Source organism: Vipera berus (genome assembly GCF_964194415.1).
Source record: "Vipera berus genome assembly, chromosome: 16".
NCBI lineage: Eukaryota > Metazoa > Chordata > Lepidosauria > Squamata > Viperidae > Vipera > Vipera berus.
The window spans coordinates 1,019,925-1,036,613 of record NC_138219.1 but is presented as its reverse complement, the minus strand read 5'-3'; the positions used below and the strand labels follow the sequence as shown (position 1 = coordinate 1,036,613).

General features: G+C 54.3%; 2 protein-coding genes across 2 annotated transcripts in view; one reads left to right on the top strand and one right to left on the bottom strand.

Moving 5' to 3' along the window:
* Positions 1-1,092: 1,092 nt before the first annotated feature.
* HAPLN2 (hyaluronan and proteoglycan link protein 2) lies at positions 1,093-4,986 on the top strand (the record flags this gene model as incomplete). The annotated part of the gene is made up of 5 exons (XM_081340109.1): positions 1,093-1,183; positions 1,534-1,887; positions 2,307-2,423; positions 3,706-3,891; positions 4,703-4,986. The coding sequence occupies 5 exons, from the start codon at positions 1,093-1,095 to the stop codon at positions 4,984-4,986; spliced, it is 1,032 nt and encodes a 343-aa protein (XP_081196235.1).
* A 1,664-nt stretch (positions 4,987-6,650) lies between these two features.
* The window catches only part of BCAN (brevican), a gene marked incomplete at both ends in the record, with an annotated part of 38,983 nt that continues 28,944 nt past the window's right edge, over positions 6,651-16,689 (bottom strand). Inside the window, 6 exon segments of the mRNA XM_081341026.1 lie at positions 6,651-6,844; positions 7,367-7,511; positions 8,191-8,273; positions 8,606-8,764; positions 9,095-9,202; positions 12,173-13,117. Of these exon segments, the coding sequence (XP_081197152.1) occupies positions 6,651-6,844; positions 7,367-7,511; positions 8,191-8,273; positions 8,606-8,764; positions 9,095-9,202; positions 12,173-13,117 (1,634 nt within the window).

Here is a 16,689-nt window from a genome sequence, read left to right as displayed (position 1 = left end):
TTGGGCATATTTTTGTTTTCAAAGGAAGTTCGCAGAAGTGGAGGTGAGAACAAAGAGGGTCGACCTGAGAAGAGTTCAGCAACTATCGGGGTGAGGGGAGAGGTGGGTCCTTGCCTTGGGGCCTCTGGCTCCCTTTTCATCTTCCACCCCCTCCCCTGCGCAGGAGCACCCAAAAAGCTCCGCCGGTCCTCTGTGGGGGAGGAAGGACGCTGACCAGACTAGAAGCGGGTGGCAGCATGAAATGAAGACTGCCTGGCCATCCCAGGGATTCAGAGTCAGGGCCGTCCATCGTCTCCACCTTTAACTGGCATTCTGGCAAGAAACAGGCGGCAACGGCTGACCAAGCTCAATTCTTCTTGACTCTCATTCTTCAAAGGCACAGAAGCAGCTCCGCTTTTGGAGCTGGTCATTCTTCTCTGTCAATGAGGAAACAATCTGTTGTTGGTTGACAGAGTCCTCTTTGACCAAAGAGGTTATTTTAAGTACATTTCTCTCATAGGCAGATAGTATAAGCGACGGTGGACTTTAAGGTGTGCACTGACTGCAAGGTTCAGCTTGGATCCCACATTTGCAGATCGTCTTGATCCTGTTTGTGTTTATCCCCTTGTTACTTCTGTTAGCCCAAACTCACCCAAAGGATAAGGGAGCCCCACTAAGATTGTTCTCTGCGCGGAACAAAACTGCTGCTCCAGTTTTCGTTTCCCCCCAAGTTGTCCCTTGTTCAGGGCAAGGCCAAGGGTGCAAGAGCCGTCTTTGGCTTTGGTTTGGCTCTGCCAGCCCCAATGGAAGCATCCCTGTCAGGGTGCCCAGAAGGCGCCCACCGAGGGGAGCCCCGTCTTTCTAGGGAGTTGTTCCTCATGCTGGGAAATGGGTCTGTTTTGCAGCCCCCCTTTGAGTCTCTGTCACTGGAAGGCCTCTCTTGCTTGGGGGGTTCAGGAAGGCCCTCCTTCCCCCAGTCTGAGGTGGCTGGGACAGTCCAGCCCTTTCCTGCTGGGCATTGGTGAGGTGCAGCGGTGCCTCGGCCGCCCCTAGGGTGACAGGGCACCCCTCCTTTTGCAGGCACGCTGGGCACCTGCTGCTGCTGCTAAAGGCATGCCTCTGCTGCTGCTCCTGGCTTCCCTGTGCCTGTCTTCTGCTCCCGGAGTCCCTGCCATCTACCAGAGACCAAGTGAGACTCAGCCAGGTATGCCGTGAACGCCCCTCCTTGGCCAAGCTTCTCCCCGTGCTGCCTGCCTGCCTGCCTGCAGCACCCTTGCTGTGGTTGACATCCACCTGGCTGCCCCTGCTTGCAATGTGGCTGCAGCCCATCCTTCCCCTGAAGCGCACTGTTCCTCTTTTCATTCCCAACTTGTACTGGTATAAGGACCCAGAGTTGCCCAATGGTTTGGGGCAGTTACAAAGATTCCTGCCTTGTTCGCTGTTGGGGCAAACTTAACTAGATGGATGGATCTGCAAGCAAAGAGAGCTTCCCCTCCTTGCTGTTGGGCTGGGAGCCGTGCAGCCGTAATCAGCAGCTGTTTCTTCCTTCCACAGCAACTCCTGCCCCCCTCCAGTACTTGCTGGAGCCCACAAACAAGGTAGTGCAGGCCCGGCGGGGAGCCTCAGTCACCCTGCCTTGCATCCTCTGGGTCGTGCCCCAAAACTACAAGATCAGATGGAGCAAGGTGGAGCCAACTGAGTACCTGGAAGTTGCCATCTTGATCAGCAACGGGGTCCATCACAAAACCTATGGCCCACTGGGCAGCCGGGCTCACCTGAAACGCAGCCACCGGTACGATGCATCGCTGACCATCTCCAACCTGACTTTGGACGACGAGGGCCGCTATCGCTGCCAGCTTGTCAATGGCCTGGAGGACGAAAGCGTCTCTCTTGTCTTGCAGTTAGAAGGTAGGAGGGGCTCCCAGGTGAGGCAGAGGGTTTCCCCCCCCCATTGTGTCTCATCCACCTAGGTAAGCAGAGGGAAGGAGCCTCTTGCCTTTTGGTAGAGGCCACAACTGGAGGAGGGAAAGCATTGTGCCACGTCTCCCGGCCCTTGAGCAGGGCGACCGTCCGTGGAACAGCCTTTGTGCCTCCTCTGAAAGGGGACCCTGCCTCGTGGGAGGGACAAGGGTTCCCAGGCCAGTAAAGGTTCCCTATCCCTGTGGGTGCAAACTGGACAAGCCGCAGAGCCTTAACTGGGACACCTGCAAGCAGCCTTGCAGGCAATGATGGCCCTTGCCTTTTACGGTGAGGACTGAGCGTGTCTCTGTGCGTGGGCTGCCCAGCCTCTGCCCATTGCCCCCCCACCTTTTGTCCTTTTGCTCTAGGTGTCGTTTTCCCCTACCAAACCAGCCAGGGGCGCTATCAGTTCAACTACTTTGAAGCCAAGAAGGCTTGCCAAGAACAAGATGCCCGGCTGGCCACCTACCAGCAGCTTTACCAAGGTAGCCAGTTTGGGCTGTGGGCAGGAAATGGTGGGAGATTCAGGGGGTTCACCTTTCATTCTCCTTTTATCCCCACTCATTAAAAACTCACAGCAAAAATCTAGGTGGGGGCTAAGAGTCGACACCAACCTGATGGCACATAATCAATTACCCTTCCCCTCCCCCCCAAAAGCCCTTCCAAGGCAAAACTCAAAAGTGTCATCTGGAAGATGATAAAGCAGTAAAAAATAACTGATCTAGTTTTCGAACCAAACGTCAATGTGCTTGTAACCATTTACCTTCCCATCATAATTCATAGTTTCATACTTCAGTGGATTATTACCATAGCAAATAAGGGTTGTAAGGATCCTTGGAGATCATCTAGCTCAGCCTCCTGCCCATTGCAGAAAAGTACCACTACAGAGTCCCCAGCAGATGGGCATCCATCCTCTCAAACACCAAAGCAAGGGAGAGTCCTGAGGCCCTGGTTGAGCAGGTCTTCCTGTGAGGAAACGCCTCCTGATGTCCACTCTCCTTCCTTATAACTTCAACCCACACAGTCTCAACCTATCTTTGGCTCGCCCGCCTTGCCCCATGTTCTGCCCTTGAGCTGTTGAAGGCAGCTACGGGGTCTCTGGGGTCCTCTCCATACCAAACATCGCCCAACTGGAGCCGAGCTCCGGTCATCGAGGTCACTCGTGCAATGAATCTCTCCCCAGGCATTTCTGTTATTTTTGTTCCCATCCTCCTTTCCGCGGTCTGCAATTCTCAGAAATGCAGGGAGGCTCCAGCTTGGCATCGGTTGAGTTTCGAGGACTCAGCCCAGCCTCCCTTCAGCTCCCTTCTCTTCTCTTCTGTGCACCAACCCTGTGACCTCTTGTTGACCATGAGGTCAACTACTCTCCTGGAAGGTGTGTGCGTGGGGGGGAGGGATGGACCAGGATGGACAGGCTTGAGAAAAGGCCAAGTCAGCAGAACAGATGTACCCGGGGCAGAAGATAAAAAATGTTTATATGCTTCTTAACAAATTAAGGTTGTGGGAGGTCTTCTGACAAATTCCTGGTTTATTTCTTCCGAGAGCAGGGTGGGAGGTTGTGCTTATTTATCCCAGGACTGGCAGATAAAATTGGGAGAGATTATATAATCCCTCCACAGCCTTTCAATTTCTTGTTAAACTTCCTGTCTCTCTCTAGTGGCAAATAATAGTAAATCCACGGTGGCCACTGCGGCCACCACCCTACAAAGGTCTGAAGCGTCCCAGGGCAGAGGCCAAGGTCTCCCCCTCTCTCTGCTCCCCTCCTAGCGTGGACAGAAGGGCTGGACTGGTGCAATGCCGGCTGGGTCATGGAGGGGAGTGTGCACTACCCCATCCGCAACTCCCGCAAGCCCTGCGGGGGTCTTCTTCTTCGGCCCGGAGTCCGAACGTATGGCCCCAAGGACAAGCTGAAAGATCGCTTTGATGCCTTCTGCTTCACTTCAAGTGTGCAAGGTAGGTGGAGACAGGCCAAAGGAGCCATCGGCAAGTCCCGTTTCCGAGGCCCAGATTGGGTGCAGCTTCTTTTCCCACATTCTGGAAGGGACCCAGTTTCTTGGACCTCTTCCTGGAAGGATGGCTGTGGTGTGGATGAGTGAAACCTAAGGGCTACCTCCAGACTTGCACTGGTGCATGAAGCAGAGACGTTAATGGGCATAGAGAGGCAGGCCCACACCACCTCATTCTGGTCTTCAAGGGAAGCATTATGTCACAAATCAGTAGTCAAACTGCAAGATGACCAGGGTGTGAGTGATTGTCTGAAAGGCCGCCTGACCCAGGAAAGGGCAAAACTGATGTGCCAGATGAAGCTGCGCAAAGGCTTCCTGGCCAGGGCTGCCACAGCGGTGACTCCAGGAAGTCCTCAGCTTGTGGCCCTTATGAATGGGGAAGGGCTGCCCTACCCGAGGTTAGGAATGGAGCCTTGCCCCAGACCATATTGCTAAAAATGATCCCACCACAAATAAACACGAGCCCCTCCTCCTTGCCCCTTCCCCACCCTCCTTGTCTTGCTGGGTGGAAAGGTTGCATCGCATTGAACATGCAAGGCTTCGGCTTACTGCCCAGCAGCTGGATTTTCGAACGCAGGCCTTGTAGCTTCATCGCCCAATTTCTTTAGTAGAAACGCACCCCATTACTGCTAATCTCACTCCATTCTGGTTTGGAATGGGCTGTGAAACTGCCTTCCCAACACTTGCTCTCTTGTCACCCTCTCTTTCTCCTCCCCCCTCCCTCCCTCCCTCCCTCCCTCCCTCCCTCCCTCGCCCAGGCCGTGTCTATTTCATCAGGGGCCACTTCCACTTCAAAGAGGGCACGCAAGCCTGCCGCAACGACGGAGCTACCCTTGCCAAGGTTGGGCAGCTCTATGCGGCCTGGAGATTCTCCCAGCTGGATCGCTGCAATGGAGGATGGCTGGAGGACGGCAGCGTGCGCTTCCCCATCACTGCTCCCCGCCCGCACTGCGGGGGGCTCCCAGACCCTGGCGTCCGTAGCTTCGGCTTCCCCAGCAAGCTCCGGAAGAAGTATGGCGTCTACTGCTTCTCTGTGAAGTAGGAGGGGCAAAAGCCCCAGGCAGAGGCGGCCATGGCTGAAAGCAACGACCCAGCCCAAGAAGGCCAACATAGGCCATCCTTCTCTGGTCAAAATTCATCCGGACCCCTTGCCGGGGACTTTCCTCTATCCCTCCCTGGAGTCAGAGATGGTGTTGATGGTCCAGCCTACGGTGGCTTTGACCAAACACCCATCAGGCTGAGTGCAGAGTACGGGAATGGCTTTGTAAAGGCCTCCATCCCCTCTGATATGCTGAGAAATTACTGCAGTATTTGAGGTCTTACCAGTAAAATTGTTCCCCCCTTTGCTTTTGTTCCACACTGCAACCCCTTAATGTAAGAAATGCTGCCTGGACATTGCTAAGAAAAAAAATGACAGCCCAGTCAAAGATACAGAGCAATGTATATACTTCAATGCCCTTAACAAACTAGGTTACCAGCTCAAATTTCTCCATTGAAATAGGGAATTTCTTGGTTTCACTGATATTATTTAATTTAAAAAGTTATAATAGAAATATTATAATGTGTTATTTTGTCCTCTGTATTACACTTTTTATGGACATTCTGTTTGCAAAGGTGATAAAGGATACAACACGGTGCAATAAACTGTCTGTGATGCAATAAGATAAACATTCATTAACAATAATCAACAAGATTTAGCCTAAGGGCATGACCCTGATAATTGGGCCAAAATCAGTGGTGGGATTCAGCCAGTTAGCACCACTTTGGCAGAACTGGTAGCTAATTTTTTGTTGCCCAGGCCTAGAATGGGCTTCTGGAAGCGGCATCCACACAGAGAACAGGTTGTTCACATATCTGAATCCAAAATATTCAGAATCCAAAATATTTGAATCCAAAATATTCAGAAAACCAGAATTCAGTGGATTACAAAAGGTGAAGAGGGAATCCCCCCAACTCAGTGGCCGTGAACGAACCAGGTGGTCTTGAGCCAGTCACCAGCTCCCCGCTTTGTGGATCAAAGGCATCCCAGAGACTGAGTCCCATCAGATGGCCAGCCGGAGAAGCAGGATGCTCCCCACCACTCATTCTACTTCGTGTGTGTGTGTGTGTGTGTTTGTGCAGAGCTCTTGAGTGTGTGTGCGCAAATAGTTAGCTATAAGATGAGAAGGGCAGCCCCCAAGTGGGGTGGGGGGAAGGAGGACACCCTTTAAAACAAGTTTAAAGAACCATTTAGTTATTAGATTATCTTTATATGTACACATATAATAATGTAAAAAATGAGTAAGAGCAGAAGGCACCACGTTCTCCTCCCTCTGTACTAGATCACAAATCTTAAAAACCTCTTTTAGTTTGCCCTGTGATTTTGGGATGGGGGGGGGAAGAGGGCACATCGCTTACCCCAGGAGAATTAGGAAGAGGAGGGCACAGCAGCCCCTGACCTACACCTTCCCCTTCCTCATGTTCTCAGTGGAAAGAGGCTTGCCCCTCCCTCCCTCCCTCCCTGCTGCCTGAGGGACCCCCTCCCCTGCCTTGCACTTCTAGAACCTCTCAGTTCCCATGGCAACCAGGGCCCGCGCTCAGGAGCCCCTTCCCCCAAGGCCCCCTTCCCCTGGCCCGTCCTGCTCTGGCACCCAAGACTCCATGCCCCCCTCCTCCCGGGGACACCCCCAGCTGTCCAAAGCTGCCCAGGGCAGGGGCAGCCGGCCTCTAGGACGCCCGGGGCCTGCAGGCGAATTGTGGCTGCTGCCACTGGCCGTTCTCCTGGCAGCGAATGAGCGGCTGGCGGCGCTGAGCGAAGCCCTCCGGGCACCAGTATCGGAGGACCGAGTTGACCTCGTAATGCTGCTTTGGTTTGCCAAATATCTGCGCGTTGGCCACTTCGGGAGGGGAGCTGCAAGAGACTGGGGAGAAAAGTGCATGGGTCAGCTGTGTCCCCTGCTGGATAGCTGGTCCAGGGAGGGAGGCATGGCCAGTATTTGGGTGCAGCTGGGGGAGGGGCTGGCACTGGTTCATTGGTGCCAAGTTGCCCTTAACAGGTGTCCAAGGCAGCCTCAGCTGGAGGGGGATGACAAGGTGTCTGAAGGACCCCCTCCGGCGCAGCCCCAGGGCCGCTTGCCACACAGCTTCCAGCGCCCAAAGAATCAGCCGGGGGCCCTTCTGGGCTGACCCTCATCCTAGTGGATGGACCACAGCCTCTCCCCCCCCCCCAATCTTCCCTGCCAGGCAAGAAAGGTAAGTCACCCCCAAAGCCTCTTCGGGCGGGTGAAAAATGAAGAGCTTAGATGCCCACCCTGAATTCTTACGTGCAACTCTTTCCCCAACCAGCTTAGCTTGCCCTTAGCTTACTCTTTCCAGGGTCCTAGAGAGGAAACTGGGGGGGTTTCTCGCTCTGGAGAAGAGGGTTCCTCTCCTCGGATACTCACTCAGCCCCATTTTGCAGGTGAAGGGCAGATGGTAGCCGCAGGGCACGTCACTCCACTTCCCATCCTTTCGCCAGGACATGCCCACGCAGTTCTCCCCGTAGAGGAAATGGCTGTCAGGCTGCCCGTCCTGCCAGTTCTCATACAGCTTCCAGAGCAGGAAGAGAAAGAGAGAGGTCAGCGACTCCGGCCTGGGCTGCTCGTGCGGGCAAGGCTGGCACAGGGTTGCCCAGGACGCTCAGCTCGTGCAGGGATGGATGGATGGGAAGAGGGAGGGAGGGAATTTTCTCATTTCTAGCCTGGAATAGCTGGGCTGCTCTGATTGGTGACATCATCCCCCCCTGTGGGGGAAGCCATTTTTCTTAAAATCTGCTGCTTTCTACCTTGAATCGCCTGATAGCTACAGCCAGGCTGTACGAGTCTGCCTTTTTGCTTGGCCTGCTAGTAAATGGGAAGGATAAGGATAAGCACACACTGCAGCCGGCCTCCGATTTGGGTGGAAGGACGTTTGCCTCGAAAGGAGGAGGAACGGCCGGGGCTGCCGTGAACTGGATGCCCCCTGAGACCCCCCTCCAGTTCAGCCCATACAAGTGACGGCTAAGGCATCCCAGGCACAGAGATGAAAAGCCCATCCCGCTCTGCCTTGGGAGACCCCACCCCTGGCCTTTTTCTCCCTCCTAACGGCCTCCCTTGCACGGACCAAGCAAACGTGCCCTGCCTTGGCTCCCAAGGTCTCTCCGGATGCTTCTTTACCAAGGTCAGTAAACGCCCCCCCTCCCCATCGCCCCTTTCCCTTCAGTTTGGGGAGCTCTCCGAGCTCCACTTACCAGAGGACTCCCGTCAGACCACTGGAAGTCCCCTTCGATCGTGCGGTCATTCAGGCCAATCCACTGGTATTCCTTGTACTGACCTGGAATCGAGGAAGGGGTGCTTCAGCGATGGGAAAGCGCCCGTCAGTCAAGGGAGGGGTGCAACAAGAGCACCCTGGCCATGAAAGCTTCCTTCCCTCCTGGGGCCCCCACTGCACAGGCAGCCCAGAGGCCAGGAAGGTGAGGAAGGAGAACGGGGTCCCGGGGTCCCCAGTGAAGGGAGCACCCCAATGCCTGTGAGGGCTGCTACTTCCGCCCACAGCCAGCTGGCACAGGTTTGCTCCGGGGGCCACAGGAGGGAGAACTGGGCAATCCCCACCAGCCCTGAAGCTCCAAACTGACCCCACTTCCAAGGCCCCCCAAAGACCCCTACTGTTGATGAAGCTCTGCTCCTCCGGAGACAGGATGTTGGCCAGGTGCCCCCCATGCTCCCTGCACTGGGTCTCGGAGTCCTCCCAGCTCCTCCGGGCAGAAAAGTGCTTGTAGCAGAATCCTTGGAAGGCATCCCAGCCGGGCTGGCACTTCCTCAGGCCTGGAGAGAGAAACAGAAGCCGCGGCGAATCCTGCAGCCGGCCTCCGATTTGGGTGGAAGGACGTTTGCCTCGAAAGGAGGAGGAACGGCCGGGGCTGCCGTGAACTGGATGCCCCCTCCCACCCTCTTGCGGAGCGTCCCCACGGAGGGGGGCTGGCAGTGCCTTGTGGGCAGGAGGAAAAAGAGAGTCGTCTTTCTGGAGGTCTCCCTTCCCCTCCGGTCCCTTGAGGCCATTGGCTGCTTGCTCAACCCTGACGGAAGCTCTGTCTCTGCACCCCTGGCCAGCTTCCCCGTGGGCCTGGTAAGGCGCTCCATGCCCCGTTTACTCACTGACGTCGCAGGCATCCCCTCGGTATCCTGGCAGGCAGAGGCACCTCGGGCGCCCACTTTCTTCCATGCAGGTCCCTCCATTCCTGCAGGGGTTTGGCATGCAGGTGTCTGAAAGCAGATGGGCATGGGAGTAGGGTCACCCCAGAAGGCCTTGAGAGAGGGCCCAATCCACCCTCTTCCCCTTGCCTAGCAGAAGAAGATCATCTTCTTGCCGTTCGGACACACTGGGCCTTGGGGTGGGGAGGAAGGGGTCAGGAGGTGATGAGAAGGGGCAGAGAAACAGTCCAGATAGAATTAGTATAAGATGGCTGGGTTCACACAACCATACTTCTACACTCAGGCTAAGAAGACACCATGAGCTGTGAAACACATCTGGGTGTCAGATAAGGTGAGTCCCATTTTTGTGCCTTGGGTGTGTTCACACCACAGGCTTAGCCTGCTGGCTACTGAAGGGATCCATTTTCTGAACTTGGGCAATTGAGCGGAACCATGAATTAAGGCTTCCTGCAACACTTTAAGCCACCACATACCTGAGCCAGTTAATGCTGAGCCAGCTTCACACCTGACTGCTAAAACAAAGTTGAGGGGATGGTGCCACCCTAGTTTATCCTGGGCAAATGCGTGGTGTAAATGCAGCCGCATTGCCTTGAGGTTTTTTTGCAATAGATGAAATGGAAACCGCAGTTTGCCAAACAAGTGCAACTGAAGTGGCCAAGAGGAGTGAGGAAGGTGGAAGGCAACCCCCGGGAAGGCGGCCTCTCCAGTTGCCGGGGAAGGAGAGCAGGGCAGCGCCAGAGCCTGGCTGCCTTGGGGGACTCACCATAGCCCAGGGGTCTGCAGGGTTGCTGAGCTGGGCCAGAGGCAGCCTCTCCAGTTTCGGGGGCTCCTTGCTTCCTTGTGGGGGGTCAGGGCATTCCATTTCTAACCAGAGCCTTCCCTTTGCAGACGTTTCCCACCTTCCTTCCCACCTCCCTTCCCTCTCTCGGAGGGTTTTGTTCCATTTCCCCCTCGTCCCTTCCTCCCAGATATCCCCATTTCCCTAGAACAAGCACCCTGGAGAGAGGCTGATGTTAAAAGGGAATGAAGGGCCTGACACCAAGTTCTGGAGGTGGAGCTGGTCACACTCCATGAAATGCAAACCCCCTTGGCTGCCCTGACCCTCCCTGTCTGGTTCTCCCCTGCCCAGGCGGGCTGCCTTTGGGACGCCAAGGGCACCTGGCCCGGCAGCCGAGCCAGGCCGGATTGAGTGTGCTAAAAGGCCTTGCACGCTTCGGCTGAGCCTGCCTGATAAGGCGACCCAAGGGCATCCCCTTGGGCTCACCAGAAGAAAGGCACACAAAGTGAAATGGGGGTGAGATTAATTTAAAAAAACTAGACCTCCAGAAGAAAGATTGCCCTGCATACTAAAGGATTCAAGCTAACTTTCTATAGGCAGGGGGATTCAGGATGGAGCTGCTTTCATCTGTGTCACTGCTGCACTTCTGCATTTAGCTCCTTCCTGGGCCGGCTGCCAGCTCTGCTGCTGGTCCCACCACTGAAGCAGCCGCAGCAGCCTAGTTTCTCCCGTGGAAACTGCACTGTGTGGTTTTCCAGACTCCTGTAGGTGGCAACTGAATTGCTCCATCCTTCTCTCATCAGCCTATTTCTCTTGTGTTTAACTGCCAAGCATTCTGAGACTTCTGAGGGAGGGAGGGAGGGAGGGAGGGAGGGAGGGAGGGAGGGAGGAAGGAAGGAAGGAAGGAAGGAAGGAAGGAAGGAAGGAAGGAAGGAAGGAAGGAAGGAAGGAAGGAAGGAAGGAAGGAAGGAAAACACAGGCATCCCAGAGCTTCTGCCTGGACAGGCTGATGGACAATACAGTATATTCTTGACAAGGAGCTCATCTTTCTAATGTTGGGCTGGGGGCACCACTGGAAAGTGGTTTTGGGAGGGTGTTTGCTGTTCTGAGAGGCCCTGGCTAAGAGGAGAATTCTGTCTCTGCTCCGCCATCAGGCTTCTTTGACTACGGATATGCCCTGTTTCCCAGTTGCCTTAGAAGAGAGGCAAGATAAAAAGATAAAACAACCCATTTCCTGTGGCTGATGCTGCAACTGTTTTGAGAGAGAAAGGGGGGGGGGCAGGTGACAGGGCATGAGTGGATGGCAGCGGCCAGGGAGCGCTCCTCCTGCCTTCAGATCCAGCCCTGGGACTGAAAACGCCTTCAGCCTCTAAACCTTCAAAATTTCTCTCCACATTTCACATCTTTTGGTCACAAAACAAAGCATTTAAAGACCCAAATTTGAAGGAGCTCACTTGAAAAGTGCTCTTCTGGTCTCCTAGGGCTGCATCGCAAGGCAGGGAGTGTATTTCACCATCTTGTGGAAGCGAAAAAAACATCTGCCCGAAGAATTGCCTTTCGATCGGTGCGCTTATTTCCCTAACCAGAGAACCAGAGTCCCTTTTTCCAGATCCCAGGGGACGCTGCGGGTCTCCCCTCCCCTTCTTTCCCCTCCCCTCCCCAACTGCATCCTGACACCTGGCCATATCTCTTCCTCAGCTTGACAGAGAAGCTGGTTGGATCCTGGTGTTGAGCAGAGGGTGGACTTGATGACCTCAGTGACCCTTTTAGCTCTAACGGGGCTCCAGGAATTCTCTGAAGGAAAGTTCATGAGCGCAGGAAAGATAAGAAGGCACAGGGGGAAAAGTAAAGAAAGACAGAGACAGGTACAAACATCCAGACAGTTTTCTTCTAGAAAGCTTTTAATTTCTTATTTCTCTTTCTCATTAAAATTAGTCTCCTTCCTGGTTCCTGTGGTTAAAACACTTCATAGAAGTAGGAGAGACTTAAAGAGCACACAGTCTCTAGGGTGGTTTGTGTCTGTGGGCATCATGTGTGCTTCTCTGGTTCCTTTGCCTTCCCCAGTCCTGGAAATGAGTGGGGAGGAGGAGGAGGAGGAGGAGGAGGAGGAGGAGGAGGAGGAGGAGGAGGGACATAGGGAAGCGCAGCCTGGAAGGAGATGCTGAGCCAGGGATGGGCTTAGTGTGGCAGGACAGCCAAAATGGTGGCCAAGGATGCCAAAGCCATAGAGCCAAAAGGATTACCTGACACGCTGCCAGATGCTCCAAGGCTGGCACTTTCAGTGGGCAGAACTGGCCGAGAGTGGGTGGTAGTCAAGGAGGCCTCCAGGAATGGGGTGCTGAAGAAGTCCAAGCCCAAAGGGCCTCCAGAGGGGACAGCCTCCTGGTGTCCCGGGTGCCCTTCTTCCTCTGCAGCTGGCACCATTGTCATCAGAGCCGGTTCCTGGTCCTTCTCCGATGCTTCTGCCCAGGGCTCCTCTTCGGAAGGGCTGGCTTCAGTCTCAGCCCGATCCTCCATCTCAGGCTCCTCTCCAGAGCCAGCAAAAGCCTTCGAGGCAGCCACGGCCTCGTCTGGAGGACTGGAGATGGTGACCGGGGAGACCCTGCCTGGTGGTGGCCAGGAGGAACCCGAGTGGTCCCCACTCTCTTCAGACGGGCCGGTTGGCATCACGCTCGGGGACAGGAGCAGCACAGGAGCCCAGGGGGTCACCGGGAAGGCGGCTGACCCTGGAGGCTCAGATCCTGCCTCTCTGGGAGGACCGGGGTGGCGAGTGCCTGCCAGCCCAGACACGGGGGAGCTGCTTTCAATTTGCCTGGCAGAAGAAGCTCCTGCCTCAGCCTCTTCGGGGGGACTGGAGCCCTGGCTGGCACCCTGAGTCCTTTCGGTGGCCATCTCTGAGGGAGACGCGGAGAGACCTTCATGGGCTTTGCCCACTGTCTCTCCCTCTGGGCTGTCAGAGGAGCTGACTGTGCTCTCTGGGGAGGGCTCTGCAGGGCTGCGGACACCGTGGGGCTCCTTCTCATCCCTGGGCTGGCTCCCCACTGCCTCTCCGTCCTCAGCCTCTCCGTCCTGGGGAGATGCCTCCGAAGTCTCTGGCTCTCCTTCCTCCCTCTGTTGCCTTTGGTCCGTGACGTGGGCCTCCTGGGTGCTGGGCACCTCCTCTGCGCCGGGCTCTGCTGGCTCTCGCCCTGAAAAGCCCAAGGAAGCGGGTGAGAGAGGGAGGAGGTCCAGGGAGGGGCCCCAGACCCCCCCCTCTGCATCCACAGAGCAAATGGATGCTCCAGCAGCGGAGCTTCGTTTTTCGCAACACGCTGCTTCGGGAGGGGGGGGCGTTGCCTCCGCCCTCCATTTTGGTACAGGTGGGGCGTCATCAAACATTCCTGCCTCTTGTCACTTTGTGTCAAATTCTAATCAGTTTTCAATTAATTGATCCAACATCAATCATCAGATATTAATCAGGAATTCCTATCAATCTGCTCTCAAATATCCAGGTAAAATCATCTGGGGTATCTGGTGGGCAAGGACGTTCTTGATCAGGCCCACAGCCAAAGGAACATTCACAGGACCATAAGTCTCTTTTCACACACAGACCCCTCCCCCAATGCACTCCATACCCCATCAGGCACTGGGAAGCCCACCTCTCGCAAGCAAGGCCTTGCTGGCCCCCAACTACCCCCACTGGCCCAGCCCGAGCCCCTCCCCCAGCTGACAGGTAGAGGGGTTGCCTGGCCAGCCCATCAGGAAGATGGCCCTTGGCCACGCAAGCCGCCTTCTCCCATTGCACTGCTGCTGTTGAGTATCGCTGGACAATTAGGATCTAGGACAGGGATGGCGAACTTTTAGAGACGGAGTGCCCAAACTGCAACCCAAAACCCACTTACGTATCATCGGGTGCTGGGTGTCCATTGGATGGGTGTGGCCAATCAGATGGGTGTGGCCCATTGGGTGGGTGTGGCTGCGGTGGTAATGGCAGACTGGGTAGGACTAAAAAGTTCAATCAATCAATTCCAACTTTGCGAGAACTTTTTTTATCCCACGAGAAGTTGAAATTGATTGATTGATTGAACCTTTTTTTTTTGCACATGGCAGCGGAGGCCTAAAGCGAAAACGTTTTATAAAACCCAGCTGAAGGCCTAGGACTGGGGCAACAGCACACGTGCCCACAGAGAGGGCTCTGCGTGCCACCTGTGGTACACATGCCATAGGTTCGCCACCATGGGACATGGGTTGGCAACCCACGGCTCCGGAGCCGCATGCGGCTCTTTGAGCCATCTCCTGCGGCTGCCAGTCGCCCGGTGTGCGCGCACCTCTCCGAACGGGCGGAGGTGCGTGCACACCACTCCGAACGGGCGGAGGTGCGCACGCACCACTCCAAAGGTTTGGAAAGCTGTGCGCGCACCTCTCTCGCACCTCCGCCCGAACACCCGTTTGGAGACCTGCTGGTGTTCGGGTGGAGGTGCGGTTTGGAGACCTGCTGGTGCCGGTTTAGAAAGCTGCCGCGGCCTGCAGCAGCTTTCTAAACCGGCACCAGCAGGTCTCCAAACCGCTGTTCGGGCGGAGGTGCGCGCGCACCTCTCCAAAGGTTTGGAGAGCTGCGCGCGCGCACCTCCGCCCGAACAGACAATGGCGCCACGTTTGGAAAGCTGCCAGATCCCCCGCAACCTCCAGGTGAAAATCCTCCATTTTCCCTCTCACAGCCCTCCGTTAAAAATTCCATTCCCGGCGAGGCCCCGGGCTTTTAAAAGCCACTGGGGCCCGGCCGCTGTAGGCGAGGACCAGCTTCCTGGCTCGCTCCCTCTCTTTTCCGCAGGCATTATTTGCTCGAAAGTGTTTAAGTTTATTGCTCAAATGATGTTTCTAATTAGCGCTTCAGACCGGGTCCCTTTATCTTTGAGGGAGGGGAAAGGGAGGAGAAACTTATTGTAAAAAAAAAAACAGAGGGAAAAGACTCCGCTGGAAGCAATTCCTGCTTTACAAAAGCCACTAGTGCCGAGAACTCCGTTCGGGCGGAGGTGCGCGCGCACCTCTCCAAAGGGGAGACCCGTCGCCGCGCAGGTGCCTCCCATGTTTTTTGCGCATGCGCATGTGTGGACGCATGTGCGTGCACTTTTTGCAGCTCCCACTTTTTTGTTTGTGTGATGGAACCCGTTCTGAGTGGCTCTTTTCCTTTTTCCGGTTGCCGACCCCTGGTCTAGGACAATTGGCTGCAGCTATCTCACCCCAGTCACCTCACACCACCCCTCCCCACCCCAGCCAACCTACCACCGCTGCCCTTCTCCAGTTGCCCTTCCCCAGCCTCCTCGCCCTGAGCAATTTGCCCGAGACAACTGGCCCGGCCAATTTGCCGCAATGGACTGCACAGGATAACTTGCCAAATGCAGAAATTCGCACAGGACAACTCACCAAGTGCCAGAGGCAAGGGAAAACTTCATCCTCCTCCTGCTGCTCTCTTTCCCTGTGGGGGGGGAGCAACTGGGGGGAGGCGGCTGTGGCCAATTGTCCCATTCCAGACACTTATGCTCCCCACCTCTCCTGGCTAGAGAGGATGGCGTCCCTCTGCTCATGGTCTGCAATGCGGGACATTCCCACATCCAGCCATGAAACTCCAGGGCTTCTCACTGCTGTGGATTGTTTTGACTTTGGAGGAAACTGAAAGCGCTACATCCAAAATGCTTTGAAAGAAAACAGAGGCAAAGGAGACGAACCTAAAATCCACAAAAATTGCTTTCCCCTCCCCTGCCCCCACTGAAGAGAGGGATCAGAGAAAAATAGATCTCAGTGCTGTAAGATGTTGGTGTAGCGTGTCCATGGCTCTTAGCTCTTGGCTGCTAGTACAATCTCATTGCTTTCAATGTGTAGAAGAGCATACAGTTTACTCTCTTGCACTCCCTTTCTCCAATCTCCTCAAGGGAGGAAAGAAAGAAAAATACATAGGCCAGGCACAGTTCAACATGCTGACTGTAATAGCGATCGTGTGGCTGAGGGATGTGGCAAAGATAATAAATGGTTGTAAATTGGTATAAAGTTATTTTTTTCAGCACCATTGCAACTTTGAATGGTCACTGAATAAATGTTGGTGAGTGTATAGAATTCCGCCACTGGAGGGAACTAAAGTTCCAAGCAGCAAAAAGAAAATGGCAAACAAGAGCAGGGCACTTGTGGCATTTCAAAGGATTTTTGAAGAACTGGGAGAGAAACTTATAGCAAATTTAGCAGCAATAATTTCTGCACCTGTAAATGCATTTTTTTGAAAAAAATTATAAAGAGAAAAAGTGAAAAATATGATAGACAGCAATGTGGAAGAGTTTGTGGACAGACAGGATGAAGAGGGGATACAAATTGTAGCTGCTGGAGGAATATCAGAAAAGAAAGAAATTGAGGATTACAAAACAGCAAAGACAACCAGAGAAGAAATACAAATGGCAACTCAAGACATGAAAAAAGGCCTGGGCTGGGATTTCTTTTCGGACTTACAAGAGAAGGTTTCTAAAACGCCGAAGAATTCTTTGAGACGGCAGAAAGCAAATGTGAATCTCACTACAGCAACTTCATGAATCAAAGATAAACATGGTTAGAAGCAAAAGAAAGGAATATAAAGTTGACTTGTTTGATCTAAGCTAAAGTAAGAAAAAAAATCATAAAGTTCTGGAAACCCTTTACAGACTTTTTTGCTAACATTTGACTAGAAATGATGATTTTTAGATTTGTGAATGGTCAAGAGGGGGGGATTATGGGAAGAAATGAATCGTGTATGTAATTC